Here is a 24921-nt window from a genome sequence, read left to right as displayed (position 1 = left end):
CAAACAGTATTCTAGGTAGATCTCACTTTTTAGTGTCTTTAAGACCAATCTTCTCCAAACAAACTAGGTAATGTACTAAATGGTAAAGCTGTTTTATGAATAACAGTTCTAAAAACAGTGGAGGTCTAATATCTCTCTGAAACTGTGTAGAGCATAATTGGTCGATAAACCACAGTAAAATTTTTCAGAGATTTCCATTCCTAACCTCTCATCCTCAAATTTATAAAACTATTTGCAAAACATCAAGGATTGAATTTCCCTTTTCATAGTATTTGGGCCAAAGTGTGTCTATGGACACTTGCTTTTAAAATTAGGCATTAAAAAATGACTTAAGATCCACTAGCTTATCAATTAGAATTTAGTTCTTCCTCTGTTTCAATATCTTCCTTTAGTAGGGAAAAATGTTATGCTGATACCTGGGCCAAGCTTCAGGCAAAGAGGGCTGGCCACATGCACAGTGCTTTCATCTAAAGGCTGAAATATTAGCAGGATGAGGGCTCAACTCCCCCATTTCAAGAAAATAATTTTGCAGTCAGGATGGCCAGAAACTTCAAATGGCAACTTTTCTGATTTGAGGTAATTTCCCAGGAATTTAAGAGGCAATCATTTACTCTTGACTTTTAAAGAGAACCCGGACTTGAATGGCACAGTTGTGTCTAAAATTGATCATTTAGTGACAATCCTCTGAAGTCACGTAGGAGGGAGGGAAAGCAGCTGAGATACCTAGACATCTGGACTGAACTATCTAGTTCACTTTCCAGGTTGTAAATTTTCTGGCCTAAAAAATGACTTTTACGAAAATAGTGATTTAGCCGAAGTACTAAAATTTTTTTGATTACTTTGATATAAAACACTACAGCTATAAAACTTACCAACATCTCATCTTCAAGGCAATGTGCCTTTAGGAAAATAGAATTTAAAAAAATATGAGTCCTGAAAATATGAATTTTAAATTGTAAGATGAGAACCTTATTAAATGCATTGCTCTATAGCATTTTTAAATAAACAAGAGAATTTGATAAATAGCAATATAGTTGAGATGTAAATAATTTTGTCACCTGGAAATTTTCACATTTGTGGACCTACTTAAATAGAAAACATTTGAACAAAAGGACACATAACACACACTCAAACACACGTTTTTACTGAAAACTATATTTGAAGAACAGCCTAAAATCCTTTAAATTTCAATCTCCAAATTTTGATCTTTTTATTTATTCTGAAATAAAGTCTAAGACATTAGCATTTAGTGCATAGAATTTAAAAATAAAACTGAATATGGTTAGAATATATGCATCAAGGGCATATATTTCATAAGAAAATAAAATTATGTACAAAATCACTCCCACTTAGTATTAATGCTAATCCTAACTTGTTTGATTTTTCTAATTACTAGTAATTAGAACTTCGAGAGAAAGGTGATACAAACTCTGTTTAACCTCTCTGGCCTCAGTCTTTCATGTTTCAGTTTTGCTGGGAAGTTCGGTCGCTCCCTGGTTAGAGAGTGCATGTAGAATCCTCCAGAGCCTTGGAGGGTCCTCACAATTGTGCCCTTGTTCCCAGTGCAGGAGGAGTTCTTCTTTCCTTCCAAGCGTCTGTGCACAAAGGATGCAGTTAAAGCCGGAAGGGGACTGAAGGAGATCCGCGTGTGGGCTGGGACACGCAGGGCCCTGGGGGACTTCTCCTGGCTTGCTGGGTCTCAGCTGGGCTCCTTCATGTTTTGTGAGCATTTCCTTGTCATTCTGCGGATGCAGGTAGGGTTGCCGTGTCATTGCAGGTACAGCATGCACCTCCTCGTCAGAGGGACAGTGCTGCAGCAGCTTTCTGCTCTCCGGATGCTGTTTCCAGGAAGGAGCAGCATGGCGAGCCAGTTCTTTGCCAGCTGCTTGGCTTCCTGGGGAGCTCTCCTCTTGCAGCCTGCCCTGAATTTCCTCTCCATGAACATACAGTAAATGAAACTTTATTTCAGCAAAGGACTGGGCAGTGATCTGACAGCGGCCACATTTGATTTGTAATTTGACTTCGTCTGCCTGGTTTAGAAGAAGGTCTTCATCCAGGCTTGATTTGTTTTCTCTGAAAAAGGGGGAAATATTCAATATAAAATTGCATAGAAAGACAGAATTGGAACTTTTCTTAGCCATCAAAGTTCTAAAACACTCCCACTGACGAGAAGCGCGAAGGGTGGGGAGACAGAGAGAGCATGGGAAGGCCTTTAGCAGAGGCTGCAGAACCCCAACTGTTGCTCCTGCTTGGGGCCACATACTCCTTCTCCAGGGGAGCTAACTAGTCCTTGGTGACCACAGGAACAGGTGTCACCAATGTGAGAGTCAGGTGGTAGCAAGTGAGGCTCTCCATGCTGCATCTGGTTGACAGTAACTGTCCCACAACACCCACCGCTGCCGTCTCTAACCTTGAACACCAATACGGTTTGGACATGTTACCTAAAAATCAAAATGGACTACAGGAAAACAATGACAAGGGGCAGAAAACCTAGTATGGGAAAATGTTTACTTTCCAAGGGGCCAATGAGGATTCAGTTCTCTGTCATAGTGGACAGTGGACAAAATAAGGCCATTTCCCTGGTTTACTTATTGCTCTTAAAAAGCCCTGACTGCCAGGCTTACAAATGACTTAGCTTGTCCTATCTAATAAAAGAGTAATATGCAAATTGACCATCACTCCAATACACAAGATGGCTGCCCCTATGTGGACACAAGATGGCCACCACAAGATGGCTAACAGGGGAGGGCAGTTGGGAGGGACCAGGCCTGCAAGGGAGGGCAGTTGTGGGCAATCAGGCCAGCATGGGAGGGCAGTTGGGAGGGACCAGGCCTGCAAGGGAGGGCAGTTGGGGGCAATAAAGCCTGCAGGGGAGGGAAGTTAGGGGTGACCAGGCCAGCAGAGGAGGGAAGTTGGGGGCAACCGGGCCTGCAGGGAAGGGCAGTTGGGGGGACCCATTCCTGCAGGGGAGAGCAGTTGAGGGGGACCAGGCCTGCAGGGGAGGGCAGTTAGGGGCAAACAGGCTGGCAGGGGAGCAGTTAGGCATAAATCAGGCTGTCAGGGGATTGGTTAGGGGGTGATCAGGCTGGCAGGCAGAAGCGGTTAGGGGAAATCAGGAAGGCAGGCAGGCGAGCAGTTGGGAGCCAGCAGTCCTGGATTGTGAGAGGGATGTCCGACTGCCCGTTTAGGCCCAATCCGGGATTGGGCCTAGACGGGCAGTTGGACATCCTTCAAGGGGTCCCAGATTAGAGAGGGTGCAGGCTGGGCTGAGGGACACCCCCTTGGCCACCCCCCCTCATGCACAAATTTCATGCACCGGGGCTCTAGTTTGTTTATAATGCTAAGAAGCAGGACCTGAAGATGGGAATGACACAAGAGAAAGTTAATCTGGCCTGAAGGGAAAAATAGGACAAAAGAGGAGGGTTTAAGGTCTGGACACTTTAGGGTCTGGTCACATTGAGGTGCCACCATGGGTTATGTGATGTTAAGAGGCAACTGATGCTGTTCAGATGTACATTCTGTGAACACCATTTTGGAGAAATTATTTGTAAAGAATACCAGGAACTATACACAATATTTAATATTTCATATGTCAGATACAAAAATAATTTGTTATATCCTGGCCGGTGTGGCTCAGTTGGTGGGAGCATCATCCCATACATCAGAAGATGGTGGGTTCAATTCCCAGATGGGACATATACTCCAGTTGTGGGTTCGATCCCCAGTCAGGGTGATCCCCACTGTGGGAGGCAACCAATCAATGTTTCTCACATCAATGTTTCGCCGTCTCTCTTTCTCTGAAGTCAATTTTTTTTTAAAGGAAATGTTAAAAAACGTCTGTCACCTGATTGTCTCCGTCATACCTCAAACAGGCATTTGTGGCCTGGCTTACTGGGGTTACCATCATCATAAATCATGATTGATCAGAAACCAACAAGAAATGAGATTATTTTTCATAGAACTAGCCTCATAAAATCTTAATCTGAGAGATGTTTTTGTGAACTTATCTTTCTGAACATGAAATCTTAGCCTGCTCCCCAAATCCAAACAGACTTTCTTGTCAGACCTCCATTCCATTAGCACTCACCTCTGCACATTCGCGTCCCTGTCCCTGTTCTTGGGCGCGTCCCCTGGCTGCAGTTCGCTGGGGGAGGGCTCGGTGCTGATGACAACCCTGTGCACTTCCCTCAGATGGCCGAAATAGATTCTCACATGACCAAACACTTTTGCACAAAATTCACAGCACACGAGTTTCTTTAGCCGGTTCTCACCATGATGAAGTTTCATGTGTGCGCTCAGGCTGCCAGGACGCACATATGCCTTGCGACAAATTCGACAACTGTAAGGCCGTCTGTTAGTGTGGGTATTCATGTGGTCTCGAAGGTGCTGTTTGAACTGGAAGTGGTGGTTACAGACAGGACATCTGTGCCAAGGCTGCTTAATGCCAGAGAATCCATTTCTGAACGCAGAGCTGGGCTTAGGGGAAGGGCTGTCGTCCTGCTTACAGCCGAGATATTTAGGAGTGAGCGAATTATTTAACAAACGGTCCTGTCCTAGGCTGCTGGGCCTTTGAGAAGGTAATATAGCCACAGGAGAAGCCAAGGGAGGCACAGCGGGCATGACAATGACAGGTTTAGGCATAATGCTACGATATTTTTTCAAAGTCCCAGGTTTTTGGTCTCTGGATTGCTGGGAATCATTTTTTATTCTTTTACATTTCCTCCTTTTCCCCTGAAAGGACAAGATTTCATCTGGCACCTTTAGTTTTCTTCCTTTTCTCTTTGTTGCCCCGCCGTTCAGTTTGGTTCTGTGGCTGAGATCCAGTTTGGTAGCTGGACAAAAGGCACTTTTACAGAGACTCTGCTTTGACACCTGTGAACCAGGTACCTTATCGGCCATCCTGGTGGCTGCAGCAAAGCCTTCGGTGATGGTGGGTGTCTTATCCCAGTGTGCCCTGAGCCCGGGCAAAGAAAAGCCTACAATGTTAGCATCTGACTCACTTTTATAAACCTGTGTTGTTTTCATACTTACGGGGGGTAAGACTGGCAGTTTACCTTTGGGTACTGAGGGAACCCACTGGAGTGAACCGCCCCAAATGGTTGGTGATAACTTGACTCTGCCTTCTGCAAGGTCAGCTTGTTCTTTAGGTTTTTCAGTGGCAACAGCAGCAGGTTTACTGGATGTTTCTTTGCTTGCAAAGTTCTCTTTCCCTGAAATCTTCATGAAGCCCTGCCTGGCAGAGGGCTCCTCTGGTGCGGATGAGGTTGGGGTATCAGGAAGGTTCGGGTCTCCACAGTCACTGGTCACTGGAGGTCGAGAGTCTCCGGGGCCACCGCCGCTGGTCAGAGCAGCCGGGCTGACGCTGGCTGGGGCCTGGTCTGGTGGCAGCACCGGCTCAGACGGACTGGGCTGGGGCAGGGGCTCAGAACAGCCAGGTGGGGAAGGAGATGTCTGGGTTTGGGCAGGAGGTTTGCTACAGCCACTTTCAGAGAAGCTCAGAACGGGGTTCTTTGTGGATCCTTTGTTGTTTCTTGGGGGCTGGTATCGAGGAATAGGCAGTTTAAGGTTTTCAGGCAGGGGCAGTCTGGGTTTCTGGACTGGCTGAATTGAGGCAACCTGAGGCAATGCCACTAGAGAATATGTCCCCTTCTGGCCAGCAACCTGCATCAGAGCATAATTTTGGGCAGGCACCCCCAGTGGTGTAGAGCTGATGGGGGGGCCTGGATTCACCTGATCAGAGAGCGATGGCGAAGGGCCCGACAGCACTCTGGAAGTTAGGACTTTGGACACAATTTTCGGTGCGATGGTCCTAAACTGACTCTTGGTCTGCAATCCTTTTCCACTCTGTATTGTTCCCGAAGGCATGACTGATCACCTGCAATGACATTACAGTGCAAAAAGTCACCTTGGTATAACTGTCCTGTTGTTGAGAGTGCAAGTAAGCATCTTGTCATTTACTCTGCCTTAAGGCTTTCCTAGACCACCCCTACTCGTCTGAGCAAGCTCCTGCATTCTTCAGCATCCAGCCTAAAGGTCAACTCCTGCCCACCTTTGCCAGCGATCAGTCATTATTCTCCTCTCTGGGTCCACAGCTCCTATTACAACATTTACCACTTTTCATAATAATTTATCTGTTTGTGTGTCTCTATTACTAAACAGAGCTTCTTGAGAGCTGAGGCTCTGTCCTGCTCATCTTTACTCCACTGAGTCCATCCTCTCCATTAACCTAATTCTGATTCGTCTTTGCAGGCCAGTCCTGATCTGAGCTGCAGTCCTGCAACTGGTCTTCCCTCTGGTCTGGTCTGCTGTGTATTTTACTTATTTTATATACATAAATATACAGATAATTATATAATTTGTTGTTTTGTCCCTATAAAAGTTAAGCTTTGGGAGGGTGAAGCTGATATTTAATGAATTCATATTGATATTTTCCCCTGTAAATTCAGTATGAAACAAATGTTTCTTGTATTGAGTGAACTCATATTTTTCACTCAATTTCAGGACACACCACTTGACCCCTTGGCAGTGTGATTGTGTTGCACAGCAAATGCATTCAGACTGAATGCCAACTTTGTTGCTGCTTCCCCGTGTGACTCGTGAATTCCTTCTCACACCTTCCAAATTGTTTACGTGTGCTTTTGCAATTAAACCACCAGTATTAAAAAAGTTGATGTGACACCTTAAAAAATGTTGAAGGAAAAGAAAACAATACAAAGTGATAGGTAAAGAGATAGGGACAACATAAAAAACACACAAAATCACACAAAAAGCACCCCTAGGGCCCTAACTGACAGAATAGCACCCACACTCCCTGGATTTACTATGACTAGAGACCAATTACAACTATTCTAAGAAAACAATTCCGGAAACATTTCGATGCACTGCTTCTAAGTATTATATTATCTATTTTATTCCTGAAGCCTCAAGGTAGTAAGGCCTGGCTGCAGAGAAGTTTCCCATTTCTAAGTACCTCATTTTAGGCAGATTCACTCCAACTCATTTGGTACCTTCATTATTCTAGTGGTTGGCTATTAAAGGCCCATACTCCTTTTTCTAAAACCTTTGAAGGTTTGCTTATACTTTCAAATTTAAAAAAATAATAGTAGCATGCATACACCAAATGTTACATAACACCCAGCAGAGTGTAGAACAACCGTAATTACACCTATTATCATGTCTGCAGCAAAATATAGGAGTGTGTATTCACAAAATGTGGGACAATTGAAGATACTTAAACAGTCTTACACAGTTCAGGGTTTGCCTTTAATGAGTTGCACCTTTTGATAAAATTTTTGTTTTCAGAGCTTTTTAGATTTTGGAATTATGAACAAGGCTACAAGAATTTTTTGTTTAGGGGATACCAAGGATACAAAGATGAACAGACAATTTCTGGAATCTAATGAAAGAGACAATTTAAAAACATTTTAAAATCAACGTTGATTTTAATGTCTATGGCTACTGAACTAATAATTTTGGTAAAAAGTTTATTTTTTTCAGTGAAAATGATATTCCCCAAGTAAACATATTGTACCATAAAAGGAATAAGAAATGTAGACTGACCAACTTATTTTAGAAAGTAATCACTGTTTGGGGACGACAGAGTATGTTAAAAACGTATTTCACATGGTAGCTTGCATTAGAATAAGAAGGAAAATCACTAGTGCTCTGGTCTGGAAAACTGACACAGGATAATTATATAATCTGTTGTTTTCCTACTCAGCTTTGCTACCACAAAGTTCATGGGTAAAGTGCTTGGTCAACCACCTGGCAATAGTCACCTAAATGGAGGTGCTGCATTTGCTCCTTCTTCCTCTGTAAGTTATTTATTTTCATAGCCTTTAAAGTTAAATGTCTTTCATTTTAAGCTTCATCTCATCTTTTGGAAGAAGTACTGAAGTTGTAAATAAATATATTAAATTTGGATTGTGAGGCTTTGCAGAAAGCTTAAAATTATTGTCAGCTTTTGATGAAATAACTGCATTAACAATAATAATGGCTCACAGAACAGATCCGGGGGGAGGAAGGAAGAGAAAACATTGGGTCATTTATATCTAGTTTATAGTCTTTTTTTTTTTTTTTAAATCCTCACCCCAGGATATGTTTCTTCATTGATTCAAGAGAGGGAGAGAGAGAAATATCAGTGCGTTGCCTCACGCATGCACCAAGACCAGATAGTGAGCCTACAATCTGGTAATGTACCCTGACCGGGAATCACACCCACAACCCTTCAGTGCACAGGACCATAGTCTAACCACCGCGCGCACACCAGCCGGGGCTCTAGTTCATACTCTTAATTGATTGAGCACAAAATATTTACAGCAAGAAGAGCTGGAAGAAAGGCTACTTTGTCCTCAGTCATAAATCCTCTTGAAATAATATGTGACCATAATACATCAAAGCATACTCGATATCACCTCACTTGACTGCTCAAGTTACCTGCCATTTAAAGAAGTGGATATTAGGGTAGACCTTCATGATCAATGACCATAAGCTAATCACAAGAAATCTGTGAATGAATAAAAATTATACCTATTTTTTGTCAGATTGGCAGAAGATATATTTTTTGGTGTGCTGCAGAATTTTAGTAATTAGTTTATGTGTGCCATGGGATGAGAAAGGTTGAAAATCACTGTTTTAGGATATTCATATGGGTAAGTTTGTGTGTATGAATAAATGACTGTCTAGATTACAGACAAGAGTATCTCATGTTTTTTTTTTCCTTGTCTGCTTAATCACAAGAATTGCTAGTGATAAGAAAACTGATCTAACCATCTGACAGGCAGTGCATACTTACCCCCAAAAGGTAAGCACTGAGAGGTGTCAGAGCTCATTACCTTCCAAGGACAATAAGAGCTGTTCCTCCAAACTTTTGGTTCTTTAGGATAAAACAAAGCAATTTTCAATAAAAGTCACTTACACCACAATAACTATAGACTGGTTTTTTTCTTTTAAAAATAGTTTGAACAGGAGTTTTTAGAGAAGTTGAAAGTAGCAGTAAGTTTTTAAAACTCTAAAATTCCAAGATTCTATGACTGTAGGCAGTCTTTCTTTGCAATGTAGCTACAAGAGTGGTTTACTCCATTACGCACTTTTAAGACCTTTCACAGATGGTGACCAAAATACTCTCACCTGTTACCTACTAATTACAGATCTCATAGAGCTGTGCTCTAAATAATGAGAGGTAGAAATTCCCACTGACATTCATAATTTCTGGAAATCCTGCAAAATTACGCACAACATAGTTTAAGAGACTCACAGGACTCTCAGGCTCTAAACATGAATTTTTATTAACTGAAAACATAAAAGGCTCACTCATTAAAATTAATTTTGCACAACTTTACAACCTGAATACTTAATATTAGGATTCTAAATGTGGGCTGTTTTTAAAATATGTTTAGCATATTAAAAATAACTATTTTGAAAAGTGACATTTACAGAAACTGACCTAACTGGATTTAAAAGGAAACTAATAGATATTGAGTCCTTATTATGGTCTAGAATCTATGCTAGGTCTTTTAATTGATCCTTCAAGTAAACTTTGCAAATAAATATTATTGTTCCCCTTTTATAGATTAAGAAAAATAAGTCTTGAGGAAGTTAAATAATGTGCCAAAGTTCACACAACTAGATCTGTCCCATTCCAATTTGAAGCAATAACCTTCCTCCCCTACACTCCCCCCCTTAAAAAAAGAAAAATTACATAGAAGTTGCCTTAATTAACTCCAAAATATAGCATTATCTCTGAAAGTTTAGGAAAAAAATTTTTTTTATATAAATATGGCTTGTCAGATCCCAAAACTTCAATCACCTTTAAACGATTCTTTCTCGAAGCCGACTTATTAGAGAGAACTCATGAAAAGTTAATCATTTCTTAAGGTAAAAGCAGATTTTTAAAGTTGAATTTGCCACGTATTGTCCACAGGAGTCTGACAAATCCAGTATGGTTGTCAGATATTTGTTTGGGAAAAGTGCACTGTGTGTCCTCCTCCTTTCCCTCCATTGCTTCCAAAGAATTTGCCCTGATGGAGATGGGCTGCATGTTAGCGGCAGCAGAGGGAAGAACGAGGGCTCAACAGTACTAAGCGCCAACATCTGAGCCAGCTTGATCCAACTGCCACAATGCAGCTGGCACAGACAATATGAACAGACCAGTTCCCGGGGCAGGCAACTCTCTAGAACCTAGAGTCCAGATAGCTGCAAACAACTCACTTCCTGATTTCTATGGGTAGAACCGAAGCCTCCTTTGTTGCTTCTGAGCAAAGTTGTTCCTGCTTGCCCCTTTGTCAGTGTGGGCCCAACTCCATGATTCCGTGTGTTAGGGCCACAGGCCTCTGCTGTGCATGGAGAAGGGAGCAGGCACGGAAAGAGAGGTGTCCCTGCTCTTGAAACAGGCTCCATGATCCAGGAGCAGAACAAAAGTACTGCCAAGAGTTAGCTACTTAAAGAGCCAAACTTTTAGGTTTGTTTAGGTTTTAACTTTATTAAACTGAAAAACCCTATTTTCAATTCTCTTTGTTGGCATCTCTTTTTCACCTCCCGCTTGGCTTTCAAATAAGAAATTCCAGTTGGGGTTCAAACTGTTTCCCAGGATGGACTTTGGTTAAAACAAATATGGTAAAACCCTGGAGACATTTGAGATAAAAGAAATGCCTCATAACATAGGGGAGCTCAACTTAATTGTATTGAAAAACACATTTTGCTGTTGCCTCCCCCCAGCTCCTCACCCCTGCAAAGGCACTGTCTGGGCTCCGCAGCAAGAGTCAACAGGAGGCTACTGAGCGCTGACTGCGGAGTCAACAGGAGGCTACTGAGCGCTGACTGTGGAGTGCACGGTAAAACATGCTGGCACAGGCACAAGTGTTATTTTGTTTCTAAGGACCCAGGGTGCCAAATACATACCACTTCTACTCCACATATCTGTAGCGCTAAGACCTCCTACAGTCCTTATACCCAGGACCCAAATTTCAGAAAATCTGACACTCCACCTAGGAAATAAGCACATTCCCAGTTAGATATCTTGTATCCCGAGCCTAGTTTTCTCCATTCTCCTTGGCACATGCCCCGCTTGCTGAACGATGCTCTAACCTGACTCCTCCTTCCCTCCTGTAAGAGCACCTGATGTCCAAACACCTTCCACTCAGCACAGGCCTTTGAGAGCTGCCTTTCCAAACAGTTGATCCATAGCCTAGCTTAGCAGGAAAAAGAACTCCCATTTTCTGAGCCCCAGAGCTTCTGTATTTCCCAGCACTTACCAATACTGTTTCTTAAAGATTATTCTAATGATAAGGAATATTTTGTTTCAGGTACTGTGCAAACACTTTACATGCATTACCATTCCATCCCCACAATAACCTAAACGGGGGATGACTGCTACATGTACAGATAAAGATTTCAAAGCTGGAACTCAAGCCTTGGCCCGTTTGACTCAAAGGGCACTTTCCACCTCTACATGCGGACTGGAAGCTATTACACATGGTTATGGCCACTACAATTGTCTCTAGGGGAAAGGTCATGGGTTTTGGGGTTCATACAGAGGTGGTTTCAACTCCTGGTTCTGTCGTGTGGCTTGTGGAAGTCACTCTCTGAGCCTGTGTCCTCAATTATTAAATGGGCATACTAATAGTTTCTGGCTACGAAGGTCTATCAGGATTAAATAAAAAATAGGCCCTATGAAACTTTAGACAATATTTTTTTTAAAAAAGGCCCCATGAAGGTGCCAGGGTAGTGCTTAGCACACATTAGATACTCAGCAGACATTAATTTTCCACTTCCTCTTGCCAAAAAGTATTAATACCATTAATAACTTGGTTATTATTAACAGCAAAGGAGTAAAGGGCAGATTAGATAATATAGGCATGCCATTCATACAGCTTTGCCAAAAACTACAGTTTGACACTCTCCAAGTCTATTCCCCACAAGTCAATGGGGAAAAGGACTAGATAAAGGCAGTTTAGACACATGCCCCATAAGGTCTGGATGACGTGGGAAGATGCTTACCTGTCAGTCACACCTGGGAACAAGTCAGTGGCCAGAAGAGATTACTTTGTATGTACAGAATGGCATTTAAGGAGGGGAAATGGAATTGTTCCTCTGTTTTATAGTATAGGTTTACATGTTTTATCTTCACTTCTGATTTATCTGCAACTCACAGTGATAACTTTTTTTTGCTGCAAGTTTTTCTATGCTTCAGCTTTTTTGTCAAATAGTTTATGATTTATAAATACCAATGCACAGGACCATATATTCCTTTATGTCTATAATTAGTCCCTAAAACTCCTGCTTGGTACTTTTCTTTTTTTTACTATTATTTCTTTTATTTTTAAAAATTTATCTTTATTGTTGAAAGTATTACAGATGTCCCTCCCTCCCTCCCCCACTATTGACTCCCTCCACCCTACTCCTGCCCTTCCCAGGCCTTCATGCACTATTGTCTGTGTCCCTGGGCTAAGCATATCCTATATAATAAAGAGGTAATATGCAAATTGACCCTCACGCCCTCATGTCACAAGATGGCCACCCCCATGTCGTCACAAGATGGCCACCCCCACATTGTCACAAGGTGGCTGGCAGGGGAGGACAGTTGGGGGTTATCGGGCCAGCAGGGGAGGGCAGTTGGGGGCAACTGGGCTGGCAAGGGAGCAGTTAGGCGTCAATCAGGCCAGCAGGAGAGCAGTTAGGGTAAGGTGACCAGATTTTAACATTGGTAAAGCGGGACACCATTGACCGGGGGAAGGGGGGTTCTTTTTTTTTTTTTTAATATATTTTATTGATTTTTTATAGAGAGGAAGAGAGAGGGATAGAGAGTTAGAAACATCGATGAGAGAGAAACATCCATCAGCTGCCTCTTGCACACCCCCTACTGGGGATGTGCCCACAACCAAGGTACATGCCCTTGACCGGAATCAAACCTGGGACCCTTGAGTCTGCAGGCTGATGCTCTATCCACTGAGCCAAACTGGTTTCGGCCCCAGGGGAGGGGGGGGGTTCTTGATTAAAAATTTGGTCTATATTGTAATCGCTTTTGGTTTTTTTAATAAAAGGAAATTCACTTCTTAGGTCATCGTTGAATTTGCATCCTCTTTTCTTACTCATTATGTTAAAAATCTAAAAAAAATAATTTAAAATTATATTATAAATTATTATATACATATTGCTTAAAAACACAGTAAGTGTTAAGTAGGTACATAATTACATGAACATATTTTATTGTTAGTTTATAAATTAAATTAATTTGATTGTTATAAAGTAACTATATTTTAAAAATTATTTTAATCCTATATTTCTTTCTAAATAATAACAATACTAACTTGTATTATTTTTCCTCTGAATTTGCCGTAACGTAAGTCGTAAGTGTCACTTTCAAGGCTGGCGCTAGACTTTTTGCCGCCACTATAAAATATAAATAATACGAGTACTGTCTGCTAAATTCAAGAAAATTTATGTATTTGTGAAATAAATAAATGAATAAATTACCTAAATTACCTGAATAGCTGATTTGTAATGACATCACTTGTTTAACTAGCTTACTAGCACGCAGTACGATGTGTATCGTCTGAGAGACAGTTACAAAATGTTTTTGTCATTGCCAATCCCAAAAAAATGCCATTGTTCATTAAGTCCAAACAATGGTGGTCGAATTCTAACAACTGATCAACAATGCGAACTTTGATAAGCAGTTCTCGATAATCAGTTCTCAACAATTATTTGTTATTATTAAAGTTTAACATTATAAAATTAACAAAAATAATATAAAACTCATATCCTGGCTAAATAGCCACATGGCCGCCGAAAACCATATATTCCCTTCCTGTTCTCCCGCCATTCCCTAGCTTGTCGTGCATTCTTTCCAAAAATCGGGACTTTTTTAAACCGCTGCAGGACGCGGGACAAATTGTTAAAAATCGGGACTGTCCCGCCAAAAGCGGGACCTCTGGTCACCTTAAGTTAGGGGGCTATCAGGCAGGCAGGCAGGCGAGTTGTTAGGAGCCAGCAGTCCCAGATTGTGAGAGGGATGGCTGACTGCCGGTTTAGGCCCCATCCTGCAGGAAAATTTTGTGCACCGGGCCTCTAGTATTCATATAAATTCTGCGGTTAATCTCTTCTGCCCTCCCTCCTCCCTGCTCTGAGATTCTTCAGTCTGTGCCATGCTTCTATGTCTATGGATCTATTGTGTTAGTCAGTTTATTTTTATTTTGTTCATTAGATTCCACATGAATGAGATCATGTGATACTTGTCTTTCTTTGACTGGCTTATTTCACTAAGCATAATACTCTCCAAGTCCCTTCTGCTTATTTCTTTAATCAAGGCACACCTTACCTTAACATAGAGAGTCCACCTACAATACTGAGACTTTGAAGAAAGTAAACAACAACAAAAAAGCAAATGAATACCCAGGCACTGACTGGAACTGAAATAACTGGACTTGCAGTAGTTACCTGTGGGGAGCTGAGCAGATTTGCTGAATGTGAGTGAACTAGCATATACAGATTCGGAGGTACAGCTAATGCAGTCAGATGCTGACATGAGTGACAACAAAGAGCGAAGTCATTGAGTTTAAAAGCTGTGGGACAACTTAGTAGTCCTTTTTTAAAATTCTTCCCAGCTTCTCCTCCAATATCTTTATTGTTCTTTGGATGACAACTACAAAACCTAGTGGAAGGAAATGTTTACTCTCATCTACAGGTTAGGAATATTTTCCTTGAAGAGATGGAGGGATTACACAATCCACCTACGTTCTCTTTTCCTTGGGGCTCTTCACATTTGGATGTGTGTGTACTTAGGTAGGTATTCCTGGTTCTGGGGTGGGCTTCGTGGCTGACCAACCACGGACACTCCCAGCAAGCATACCGCGAGTTCACCCCACTGCTGTCTTCCTACACACCTACCCTCACTGCTGGTGCGAGAGAAAGCCAACCACTGTGAACACTGGACAACTTGTACATTTAAGGTTTCAGTTTCAAAATGCAGACCTATGCTATCATCTGTATCTCATCCCTACAGACTCCCTTCGGTTTGTCACTGGGGCTGGCTTAGGTCTCTCCCGTTGCTTTTCTGAAGCACTCTCCCTCCTCCACCTTTCCTCCAGAGCTCTCTTCTCTCTTGCCAACAATTTTGGGCATTAACCTTGCAATGGACTGAATGTTTGTGTCCCCCCCTCCAAATTCATATTTTGAATCCTAAACTCCCAGTGTAATGATATGAAGATGTGGCTCCTTTGGAAGGTAATTAGGTCATGAGGATGGAGCCCTCATGACTGGGATTAGTGTCCTTATAAAAGGTCCCCAGAGAGCTCTCTTGCCCTCTTCCTGCCATGTGAGGACAGGAATTCAGTAATCTGCAACCCAGAAGAGGGCTCTCACCAGAATCTGACATGCTGGCACCCTTCTCTTAGACTTTCAGCCTCCTGAAATGTGAGAGATGAAATTTCTGTTGTTTGTTGGACAGTCAGGCTATGATACTTTGGTATAGCAGCCTGAAGGATCTAAGACCTCATGGAGAAAAGAGGTCATCTGGTAGGAACTCATTCACCATCCCTTCCTTCCACTTCTAAACTCTCCTTTTTAATTATACAACACAAATTACCTTTTCTGGGGTGGAAGGATAGAAGGGAAAATTACTCTCTCTCTAAGTATACAACTCATCCACCTCAAGTCCTGAAATATTTTTTGTGTGAAAAAAAAAGTGCATATTAGAATAAGAAAATGGAGCATTTCCAACCCAGTTCTGCACTCCACACTTCTCTCCAGGCCCCTTGTGCTGCCTCAGGGATCCCACACCACTGATGAGCTCCACAGATTAGGGAGGCCTTCCCTGACCAACCTATCTAACGCAGCCACTCAGCCCCATGCAATCACTGGCTGTTTCCTTTCTCTGCTTTAACTGTCCTTCATGGCACTTACCGTTATGATGAGATTACATTAATCTGTCTTCCTTCTACTAGAATGTAAACTCCAAGAAAGCAGGGGCTTGTTTTGTTCACTGCCAGGATCTCAGTCCCTAGACCAGTGTTTAGTACATGGCAGTCACACAACATGTTAGTTACTGAATGAGTGAACTATTAACTTTCAACAGTACTGTCTTGCTTTTTCTTTTGTTTTTGCTGAACAACAACAACAAAAAATAAATAAAAACCATAACAACAATTAAGAGTCCTCGGACTCTGCTTTCTCTTCAAGCTACTGCCCTATCTTCTGTCATTTCTTCATGAACAAAGTTACTTCCTGAAGGTAGTGTACCTGTTCCTCATCTCTACTCATCAAATTCTATTTTTCCCTCAGGCCCTAAACCCTTAAATTCTGTTACAAAGTGCCAAAATGTCCTCCGTCAAGAGTCAGATTGGGTGCTTAACCTATTACCTCACTTAATCCTCCATGAGCTCTTGATATTAACATCTTCAGCCCATAGATGCAGTAATTGAGTATTTCTTGCAAGGGCACAAAGCTGGTAAGTGAGAGGTGGATTTGAATCCAGGTCTGTCTGGCACCAAAGCTGTTCTCCTTCCATTCCAACACAATGAACTTACTAAGGTGTTTCTGCAATTGATCTGTTCATGTCAGTCTCCTCCAATACGTGCCACATAACTCATCTCTATGTTGATAAAATAGATAATTTTGACTAACCTTTTCCAGTCAGAGAGTGTAATTATCAGGAGAGAGAGAGTGAGCTTGTTTTTTGTTTTTTTTTCTAACAGGAATGTACAGAAGAGTTGCTAGGGAGGTAGTTAATGAAATTTACAGAGCGATTCCCTTCACAATGTCCAAGGCATTCATTACAAGCCAGGCTTGTTACATGAATGGCTTCTTTTATAGAACTTCTGGTGAACAAATCAGACTTACACCAAAATGGAACTCTTTTAAAGTAAGAATTACACAATAAATTTAACACTTTTAAGTACTGACAAAGTAGTTTTTTTATAATAAGAAAAAATGAAGATAAAATTAATTACTTTAAGGTCTATTATAACTTTAGAAATAATATAAATTTCCTAGATACTTTTAAAATTTATTTTATATTTTTATTGAATTCAGAGAGGAAGAGAGAGGAAGAGAAAGATAGAAACATCAATGATGAGAGAGAATCATTGATTGGCTGCCTCTTGCACGCCCCCTATTGGGGATGGAGCCTGCAACCCGGGCATGTGTCCTTGACTGGAATTGAACCCGGGACTCTTCAGTCGGCAGGCCGACACTCTATCCACTGAGCCAAACCAGCTAGGGAGACATTTCCTATATATTTTCTAACCCCATACTACCTGCATCCAAAACTGAGGTCACTGAGGAACATTAGGACTGATTGAAAACGTTAAAAAATGCTGAAAGAAATTCTAAATTCCTCATGTGTTAACTCCCGCCCATTCAGTGCTGTGGCCAATGATTTAGATCTAGGAGATTTTTTTTTTTTTTTTAGGAGAGATCCTCAGAGAAAACAAGACAAATTGCATTACATATAAGAAAGAGAGCAGAGGAGGCTTTGGTTTTTCCATCTACTAAGAATGAGTATGAACAAGACCCGTATTGGCCTTAGTTTCTCCCTTTAACAAGAGAGGATGACACTGGATCACTGTTTCTCAAAGTGTGGTTTGTACACCCTGTGGAAGGTCCCAACAATCCCTTTTCGTGCTAATAGTATGTCATTGCCTTTTCCACTCTGTTGACCTTTGTAGGTGTTGCACTGATAGGACAAATTGGGAGAATTGGGTAAAACTGCTCTAGCACCTTAGCCTGAATTAAGGCAGGGAGAGTAAACTGTTCAAGGAGTCATATTCTCTACTGCCACACTCTCTCAGTAGAACAACAAAAAGGTGGCACAAAATTTTAATAAACTGTGATCCTGACATGCTTTGTACAATTCTGAGTGCTGGTAGTTCACACTCGTAGGGCACTGGCGCTGCACACTGAAGCATGGCGGCTGCCTTGAGGAATAGCACTTGTGAGACTTTGCATTGCAAAGCTGAACTGCTGCTTTTTTTTCCATGAAATATCATTTTTACTTGAAATAACATCTGACAGACATGTGGAGAGAACATATTCAGACTTGGGTATTGGACAGACGTTTTTTCCTAAGTGAATGAATGAAGGTTATCACTACAAGTAACCATTGTCACTGATGGAAATCATTCCAGCAAGCGGCAATTAGAACTTTGAAAGACTTGAGTTCATCCCCAGGAGCTTGAAGCTTCACAATACTTAAAGATCTTTCAGATGAGAATGTTGTTACATTAACAATGTGATTTTTATAATATTGTATAAAATGATGTACAGTAAATCCTCACTGAATGTTGTCTGCAGGTTCTTGGAAACTGCAACTTTAAGGGAAACAACTTATAACAAAACCAGTTTTATCATAGGTTAATTAATAGAAACAAGAGTTAAATTCATATGGCATATTTCTTGTCACAAAAACATCACCAAACTGCTAAATAAAGACCCCAAACACTTCTAATATCAAACACTGAAATAAATGTGAGCTATACATACATTAAAAAAAGAATAAACACAAGTAAGAGAATTCTTGTCCAACCCACTTATTCAGGTTCAGAATCTGGGGTGGCCGGAGCCTGTCCTGGCAGCTCAGGGTACAAGATGGGACCCAACCTGGGGCAAGACACCTTTCCATCAAAGGGTGCACTCACCCCCCCCCCACCTCCACACCCACACTCACAGAGACTGGGACAATGGAGACGTCCCAACTAACCTCACGTGCACATCTTTGGGACAAGGGAGGAAACCAGAGCACCCAGAGAAAACCCACGCAGACACGTGGAGAACATGCCAACTCCACACAGACAGTGGCCTAGGCTGGAATAGATTCTTTTCTTATCAACATTATAATGAAGGGGCATTGAATGAAATGACATTATTCGAGGACCTGCTGTATATTTATAGAAGATCTGCATAACCCAGAGAATTAATGCTGTCTCAACCACCAATGCCTTTATGTTATAGGGGTGGGTAAAAGACTCATTCAAGTGTAAGACAGACCAAAATGTAACAGAAGACAAGAAGTACATTGATACGGCTTCAAATAAACTTTAAGAATAACCTGACTCTATTAAAGACAGTTATAGTTATCTAACACGTTTTAGTGTGGTATCAAAGAAAAATATTCCCAATTATCTGAAAAGGCTATTAAAATACTCCCTTTCCTGCAACTATGAAGTTGTTTGTTTCTAAATATTTCAACATAAACAACATAGAACAACATACTGAATGCAGGACTAGATATGAGACTTCAATCATTTTCAAGGAAGCCAGGCTTTAAAGATATTTGCAAAAAACGTAAGTCAATGCCAGTCTTCTCACTAATTTTTTTGGTTTAGAAAATAGCCACTCACATGGAACGTTATTTATGTTAAGCTTTAGTGAGCTTAACATACCGTACATTTATTATCTTAAAAAAGAATTCACAAATACATATTTTTCAGTTTATAATCTCAATTATGGTAAATACCAATAGATATAACTGACATAGACAAATGTTCTTTAGGGGTCCTCAATAATTTTTAAGACTGTAAAGTGGTCCTGAAACAAAAAACAATTTTGAAAATTGCTAAACTAGGTGAAATCAAATATCTCATCTCTTTTGAGATCCTCTGAAATTTTTGCTGTATGTGAATGACAACAGAAAATAAAATCTGGAAATGTCTTGGTTTTGGTAAGTTTTTGGTTCTTTCATGTTTGTTTTCTTTTGAGAATATGATATGGCAGATCCATAGGACAGTCTTGAAAATAAAGTTCATAAAGGTAATTTAGTCTTTTTTTAGTAATATTTTAATTATAACTGACTTTTATTAATCACTTATAATTAAAATATTACTAGTGGGAAATATTAGAATACAGATTAAATAATACAATGCTTATAAATATGTAATGCTTCAGGTATGTTAATAATTTGAATTTATATTCATGAAATATCTCATAAATTATATTTAAACTAATGACTGACATTTTTATGTTTCCCTCAATTTAAAGAAATATCATCATAAGATTCTCCTGTACTATAGTAAATACTGCAATAGTTTTTATTTTTTTAAATAGAGCACTGTTTTTAGAGAACTATTATCAACATGCATTCAAAATCATTTAAAATTATTTTATCAAAACCAAAATAATCATAAGTTGCTGTTTCTAGTGTAAGTTGGATGTTGGAATTTCGGTAAATGTTTTTAGGGTTTTTGTGCCAATTAATTTAAAGACAAGAACAATCTGTTTACTCTATTAAAAGCATTACTAGATTTATTAGTTTCTATTCTTAGTAGTATTAGGCTTTTACAAATATAAAATGCCTAACCTATATGTTTGGCTTGCATAACATTCTAAATAACCCTGTCAAACTTCTTTGCTTTTATTCCTGCTCAACTCATCACAGCAACCACCTGCTTAAATAAAGATTTAAGCATCTGCTATATGGCAAGTGGTCTCAGGGGCAGATGTTTCCATCCTTGTGCTCATGTCACTGGGGCTGGATACATTATTGGAACAGATGTATACAATTGTAAAGTGTTGCGCCCACAGTGAAATGTTTCCAACTGCTTTCTATCAAAGTACATAAATGCTATTTGCACCTGCATTTATGTTAATGATATAAAGGCAGCAGGGGTCTGACAAAGTGAGATGTGATGCTATGAAATATATTTACATGGTTAATTGGAGTTTCTGAGAGACTCTGCTGCCAAATGGCCACACTGACATTGATACATGCCCAAGTAGGTTACCTGATTAATAGCCTGCTCTTTAAACAGTGGAAATATGGCTATTTCAAAGGACAAAAATACTCATAATCTGAACTTACTAGTAAGAATATTCCAAACTCTAGTATTTTATCTTAAAAAGGAAAATAACTTCCATATAGGACTTTTAGGCCACCCAGGTCATTTCCATTTTATTTTACAAGGAAATTCCTATGAGTATGTGTGTGTTTTCCATTTGTACTTCTGTCAACAGCATAACATACTAATAATCCATAGTGGTATTTTGCAGAGGTCATTGCATTGGAAACTTCCAATTTCCACATTAAGAAGTTAACCAAAACCAGCTTGAAAAACGTCCATTTGTACTTGGTCTGCAACATAAAATGGCACCAAAAATCCAAGAACAGCATTTACACCACTACTTAAGATCAAAATGTTTCCATATGAATGTCACATATTTGAAGACATAATATTTTGGTAATACATAGGGAATGTTTTCCCCTCAGAAATGAGGTCACAAAGCCATGTTAACCACTAAATGCAAAACATAAATGTGTAGTGATTGTCCTTGCTACTGTGCTTTAAATGTGAGGGCTGAAGAGCCAAAGAATTTGTAATAATTGTCTTTGAAGATTTACTGAGTTAAGAACCTGTGGTTACTTTCAAATAGCATATTTATTTCTTTATTAATTTAAAATTGGTAATATCAACTTTACATAAAGTTATTCTATCTGAGTTAAATGTTACTCCAAATAACTTTTATTCTGTAAATTATTCTGTGGCTTATACTGCTCTTTAAAAGAGTTTACAAGATGCATTCATATACAGTTGACCCGCATTATTCACAGTTTATGTATTTGCAAATACATAATCTGCTTGCCTAAATTTATTTCCAACCCCAAATCCATACTGGGTGGATCCATTTTTGTGGTCAGTTGTGGATATGTACAGGCAAAAAATTTGAGTCACCTGATGTGCATGTTCTCAGCAGTGGTGGATGGATGTTCTGCCTTGTTTCAGCTCTCAAACTATAAACAAGTGTCCTTCTAGTGGTCTATTTAGTGCCATATTTTTTTCCATTTTGTGATTTCACTGCTTAAAATAGCCCTCAAGAATAGTGTGCCTCACAAAGAAAATACACATTAAATAAGCTTTGTTCAATCATGAGTTATACTGCTGTATCTGTGAGTTCAATGTAATGAATAACAATATATTAAATGAGGTGTCTTTAAACTGAAAGACACATAAAACTAGGTTCTGTATTGACAGTCCATGAAAATGTTGTGTTGTGACTAGAGGCTCACAGAAACCTAACCCTATATTTCCCTTAGGAGCAATAGTTCAATATTAGCTAACTCAGTGTTTGTGGTAACTTTATAGAATTTTCTATATTAGCTAACTATTGCAAATGAGAAGAATTGACTGTACCTTATCTCATTTGACTGTTTCAGAGCAAGAATTATTATCCCCATTTGAAAGAAGAGACTGAGGTTCTCTGATTTAGCCAAGATCAAAGAGCCTCAAAAGAAGGGCAGAAGAATAACCGGAGCTCAGCTGTCCAGCTCTTAGCTTGATGTTTTCACCAAGAGGGGAGGGGAGGGGAGGGAAGGGGAGGGGAGGGGAGGACAGGGGAGAGGAGGGGAGGGGACTAGAGGAGAGGAGAGGAGCCTGTGGGGGGTGGGAGGGTGGGGGTGGGGGGGCAGCTCCTGCATTGAGCGTCTGCCCCCTAGTGGTCAGTGTGCATCATAGCGACCGGTCATTCCGCTGGTCATTCAACCACTTGGTCGATTTGCATATTAGGCTCTTTTATTATATAGGATTAGCTTATCATTTGAAAATATCAAATAAAGGGAAGTTATGGGAAAAGCACCAAATTCTGAGTGCATGAGAAGATAGAAAATTGTAACAAAATAAGTCTAATAAACTTTTAAAGAGTCTATAAGGAATATTTTCACACAGAAAGGAATAATGATGACACTAAATTAAAATGGAAAGCTTTTAATATAGTATAAATTTTTATTAGAGTTATATTATATTAAAAGTCTTTATCCAAAATTAGAAAACATTTAAATAGAAGGCACTAGAATTTGTATTTAGTTTCCTCTTTTTCTTTCCAAGCTTCAAACCCACATCACTTGACTCCTAAATTCCACTTGCTTGAATTCTACACATGTTAATGTACTGAGACAATGCCATCTCCTCTGCTATGTTGTTTCCTGACCAGCCTCCAAATTCTGGCTCAACCAATTGTCCCTTCATCCCGGTTCTCAAACTACATCATAATCACTTCTAATACAGCATTTGTTACCCTTTATCCTAGTTGACTGTATATATGTTTGCTGTTCTAATAGAGTTTTGTGTTTTGTAGAAGCACAGGCTCTATGTGATATATCTTTGGATCCCTCAGAGCATGTGACATAGCTTCCTGTAAATATTTCCTTGGTGATCATTCAATTTGCTTCTACAATGTGGTATTTTATTAGGAGACAGCATGTGATATAATAGATTTTCTTAAGTCCCACAATTCTGCTAGCGATGTCCTACCTGAATTTCACACCTTAATGTGTATAATATGTGTGCATGTTTACAAATCTGAAATTCAAAAGTACCATACTTTATAGGTAGCCATCAACAGTTTGTCAAACAAATAACAGCATTTAATTAATAAATGACATGCACCCAGCAAACTTCTCATGTCACATAAATAATTATATTTCATGACAGAAATATAAACAAAATCATAATATAAAAATCTGGTATTTTTCTTTGTTAAAAATGTTAATAGAATCCAGGCCACAGAGAAAGCATTTGAACATATAAGTGAGTACATTAATGAATAATTGGGAAATTCTTAAGCCTCATATGTACTATACTGTTTTTCCTTACTGATATAATTTTCTATGATATAAATTCTAATTTCTGCATAATTTGGTTTAAAATATTCATATATGTAATTAAGCACAACATGTTTGATCAGAGAAGAAAAGGGGAAATGATCTAAAAATAGATTATAAATTTATTAGAGGCCCAGTGCACGAATTTGTGCACGGGTGGGGTTCATAGGCCTGGCCGGCAATCGGGACCAATTGGGAATGATCAGGGCCATCCAGCCGGGGGGATGAGGGGAAGGGACTGTGGGAGGTTGTCTGTGGGAGTGCACTGACCACCAGGGGGCAGCTCCTGCATTGAGCATCTTCCCCCTGGTGGTCAGTGCGTGTCATAGTGACTGGTCGACAGGTCATTTAGTTGACCAGTCATAAAGGTCACTTAGGCTTTTATATATATAGTGTGACACAGGGTACAAAGAGTGAGTTTTGGATTTTGATAGATCTAAGTTAAAATCTTAGTTCAGTCACTTAACAAGAATTGGCAGTCTTGGTAAAAGAACCCAAACCTTCAAAATCAGAATATATTTAATTTATCATTACTCTATATAATAAAAGCCTAGGTGGTGTCACTCCCTCACATGACATCATCACAAGGTGGCTGCCACAAGATGGCTGTGTGCACAGCAGAGGCGGGGCCTAGTGGCCACTCCGTGCGGTAAGGCCTGGGGATCCTGCGGCTCTGGGTGGTGCGGAGGAGGCCTGTCCAGGTTTCTCTGCTGCCTCGCGTGGAGGAGGCAGGTCCTGGCAGAGGAGGTGGGTCTCTGCAGGGGAGGCCAGTTGTGGGCAATCAGGTCAGCAGGTGAGGGCAGTTGGGGGTCATCAGGCCAGCAGAGGAGGGCAGTTGTGGGCAATCAGGCTGGCAGGGGAGGGCAGTTGTGGGTGATCAGGCTGTCAGGGAGGGCAGTTGGAAGCAATCAGGCTGCAGGGGAGGGCAGTTGTGGGCGATCAGGCTGGCAGGGGAGCGGTTAGGGGGCAATCAGACTGGCAGGCAGAAGCAGTTAGGGCAATCAGGCAGGCAGGCAGGTGAGCAGTTAGGAGCCAGTGGTCCCGGATTGTAAGAGGGATCGGGCCTAAACCGGCAGTCGGAAATCGCCCGAGGGGTCCCAGATTAGAGAGGGTGCAGACCGGATTGAGCCCCTACTGCCCAGTGCACTGGGCCTCTAGTGATTAAATATAAAACAAAGGATATAAAGTTGGAGGTAGGTAGAGTGACTATGACACTGAAGGCACTTGACTAATTCAGCTCTTTTAGCTATTATATCTCTTTCTCTGTCAAATTCTGGATTTGGTACAAGATACCTTTGTACCAGAAATGAGTGATGAAAAATTTATTAGAGCTAATG

At 40.5% G+C, this 24921-nt stretch overlaps 1 protein-coding gene across 5 annotated transcripts in view; it reads right to left on the bottom strand.

The window, feature by feature from the left end:
• Positions 1-1215: 1215 nt before the first annotated feature.
• ZNF438 (zinc finger protein 438) overlaps positions 1216-24921 on the bottom strand; it is a 190963-nt gene continuing 167257 nt past the window's right edge. For all 5 annotated transcript variants that reach the window (XM_079768609.1, XM_079768608.1, XM_079768611.1 and 2 more), the window contains 2 exons: positions 4088-5875; positions 1216-2073 (listed from right to left, as the gene is read on the bottom strand). In XM_079768609.1, coding sequence (XP_079624735.1) covers positions 1458-2073; positions 4088-5865 — 2394 coding nt within the window. In that variant the 5' untranslated portion in view covers positions 5866-5875 and the 3' untranslated portion in view covers positions 1216-1457. The remainder of the gene's footprint in view (positions 2074-4087; positions 5876-24921) is intronic.

The sequence above is a fragment of the Cnephaeus nilssonii genome (genome assembly GCF_951640355.1).
Source record: "Cnephaeus nilssonii genome assembly, chromosome: 4".
NCBI lineage: Eukaryota > Metazoa > Chordata > Mammalia > Chiroptera > Vespertilionidae > Cnephaeus > Cnephaeus nilssonii.
The sequence above is the reverse complement of the archived record's forward strand: the minus strand, read 5'-3'. Positions and strand labels throughout refer to the sequence as shown.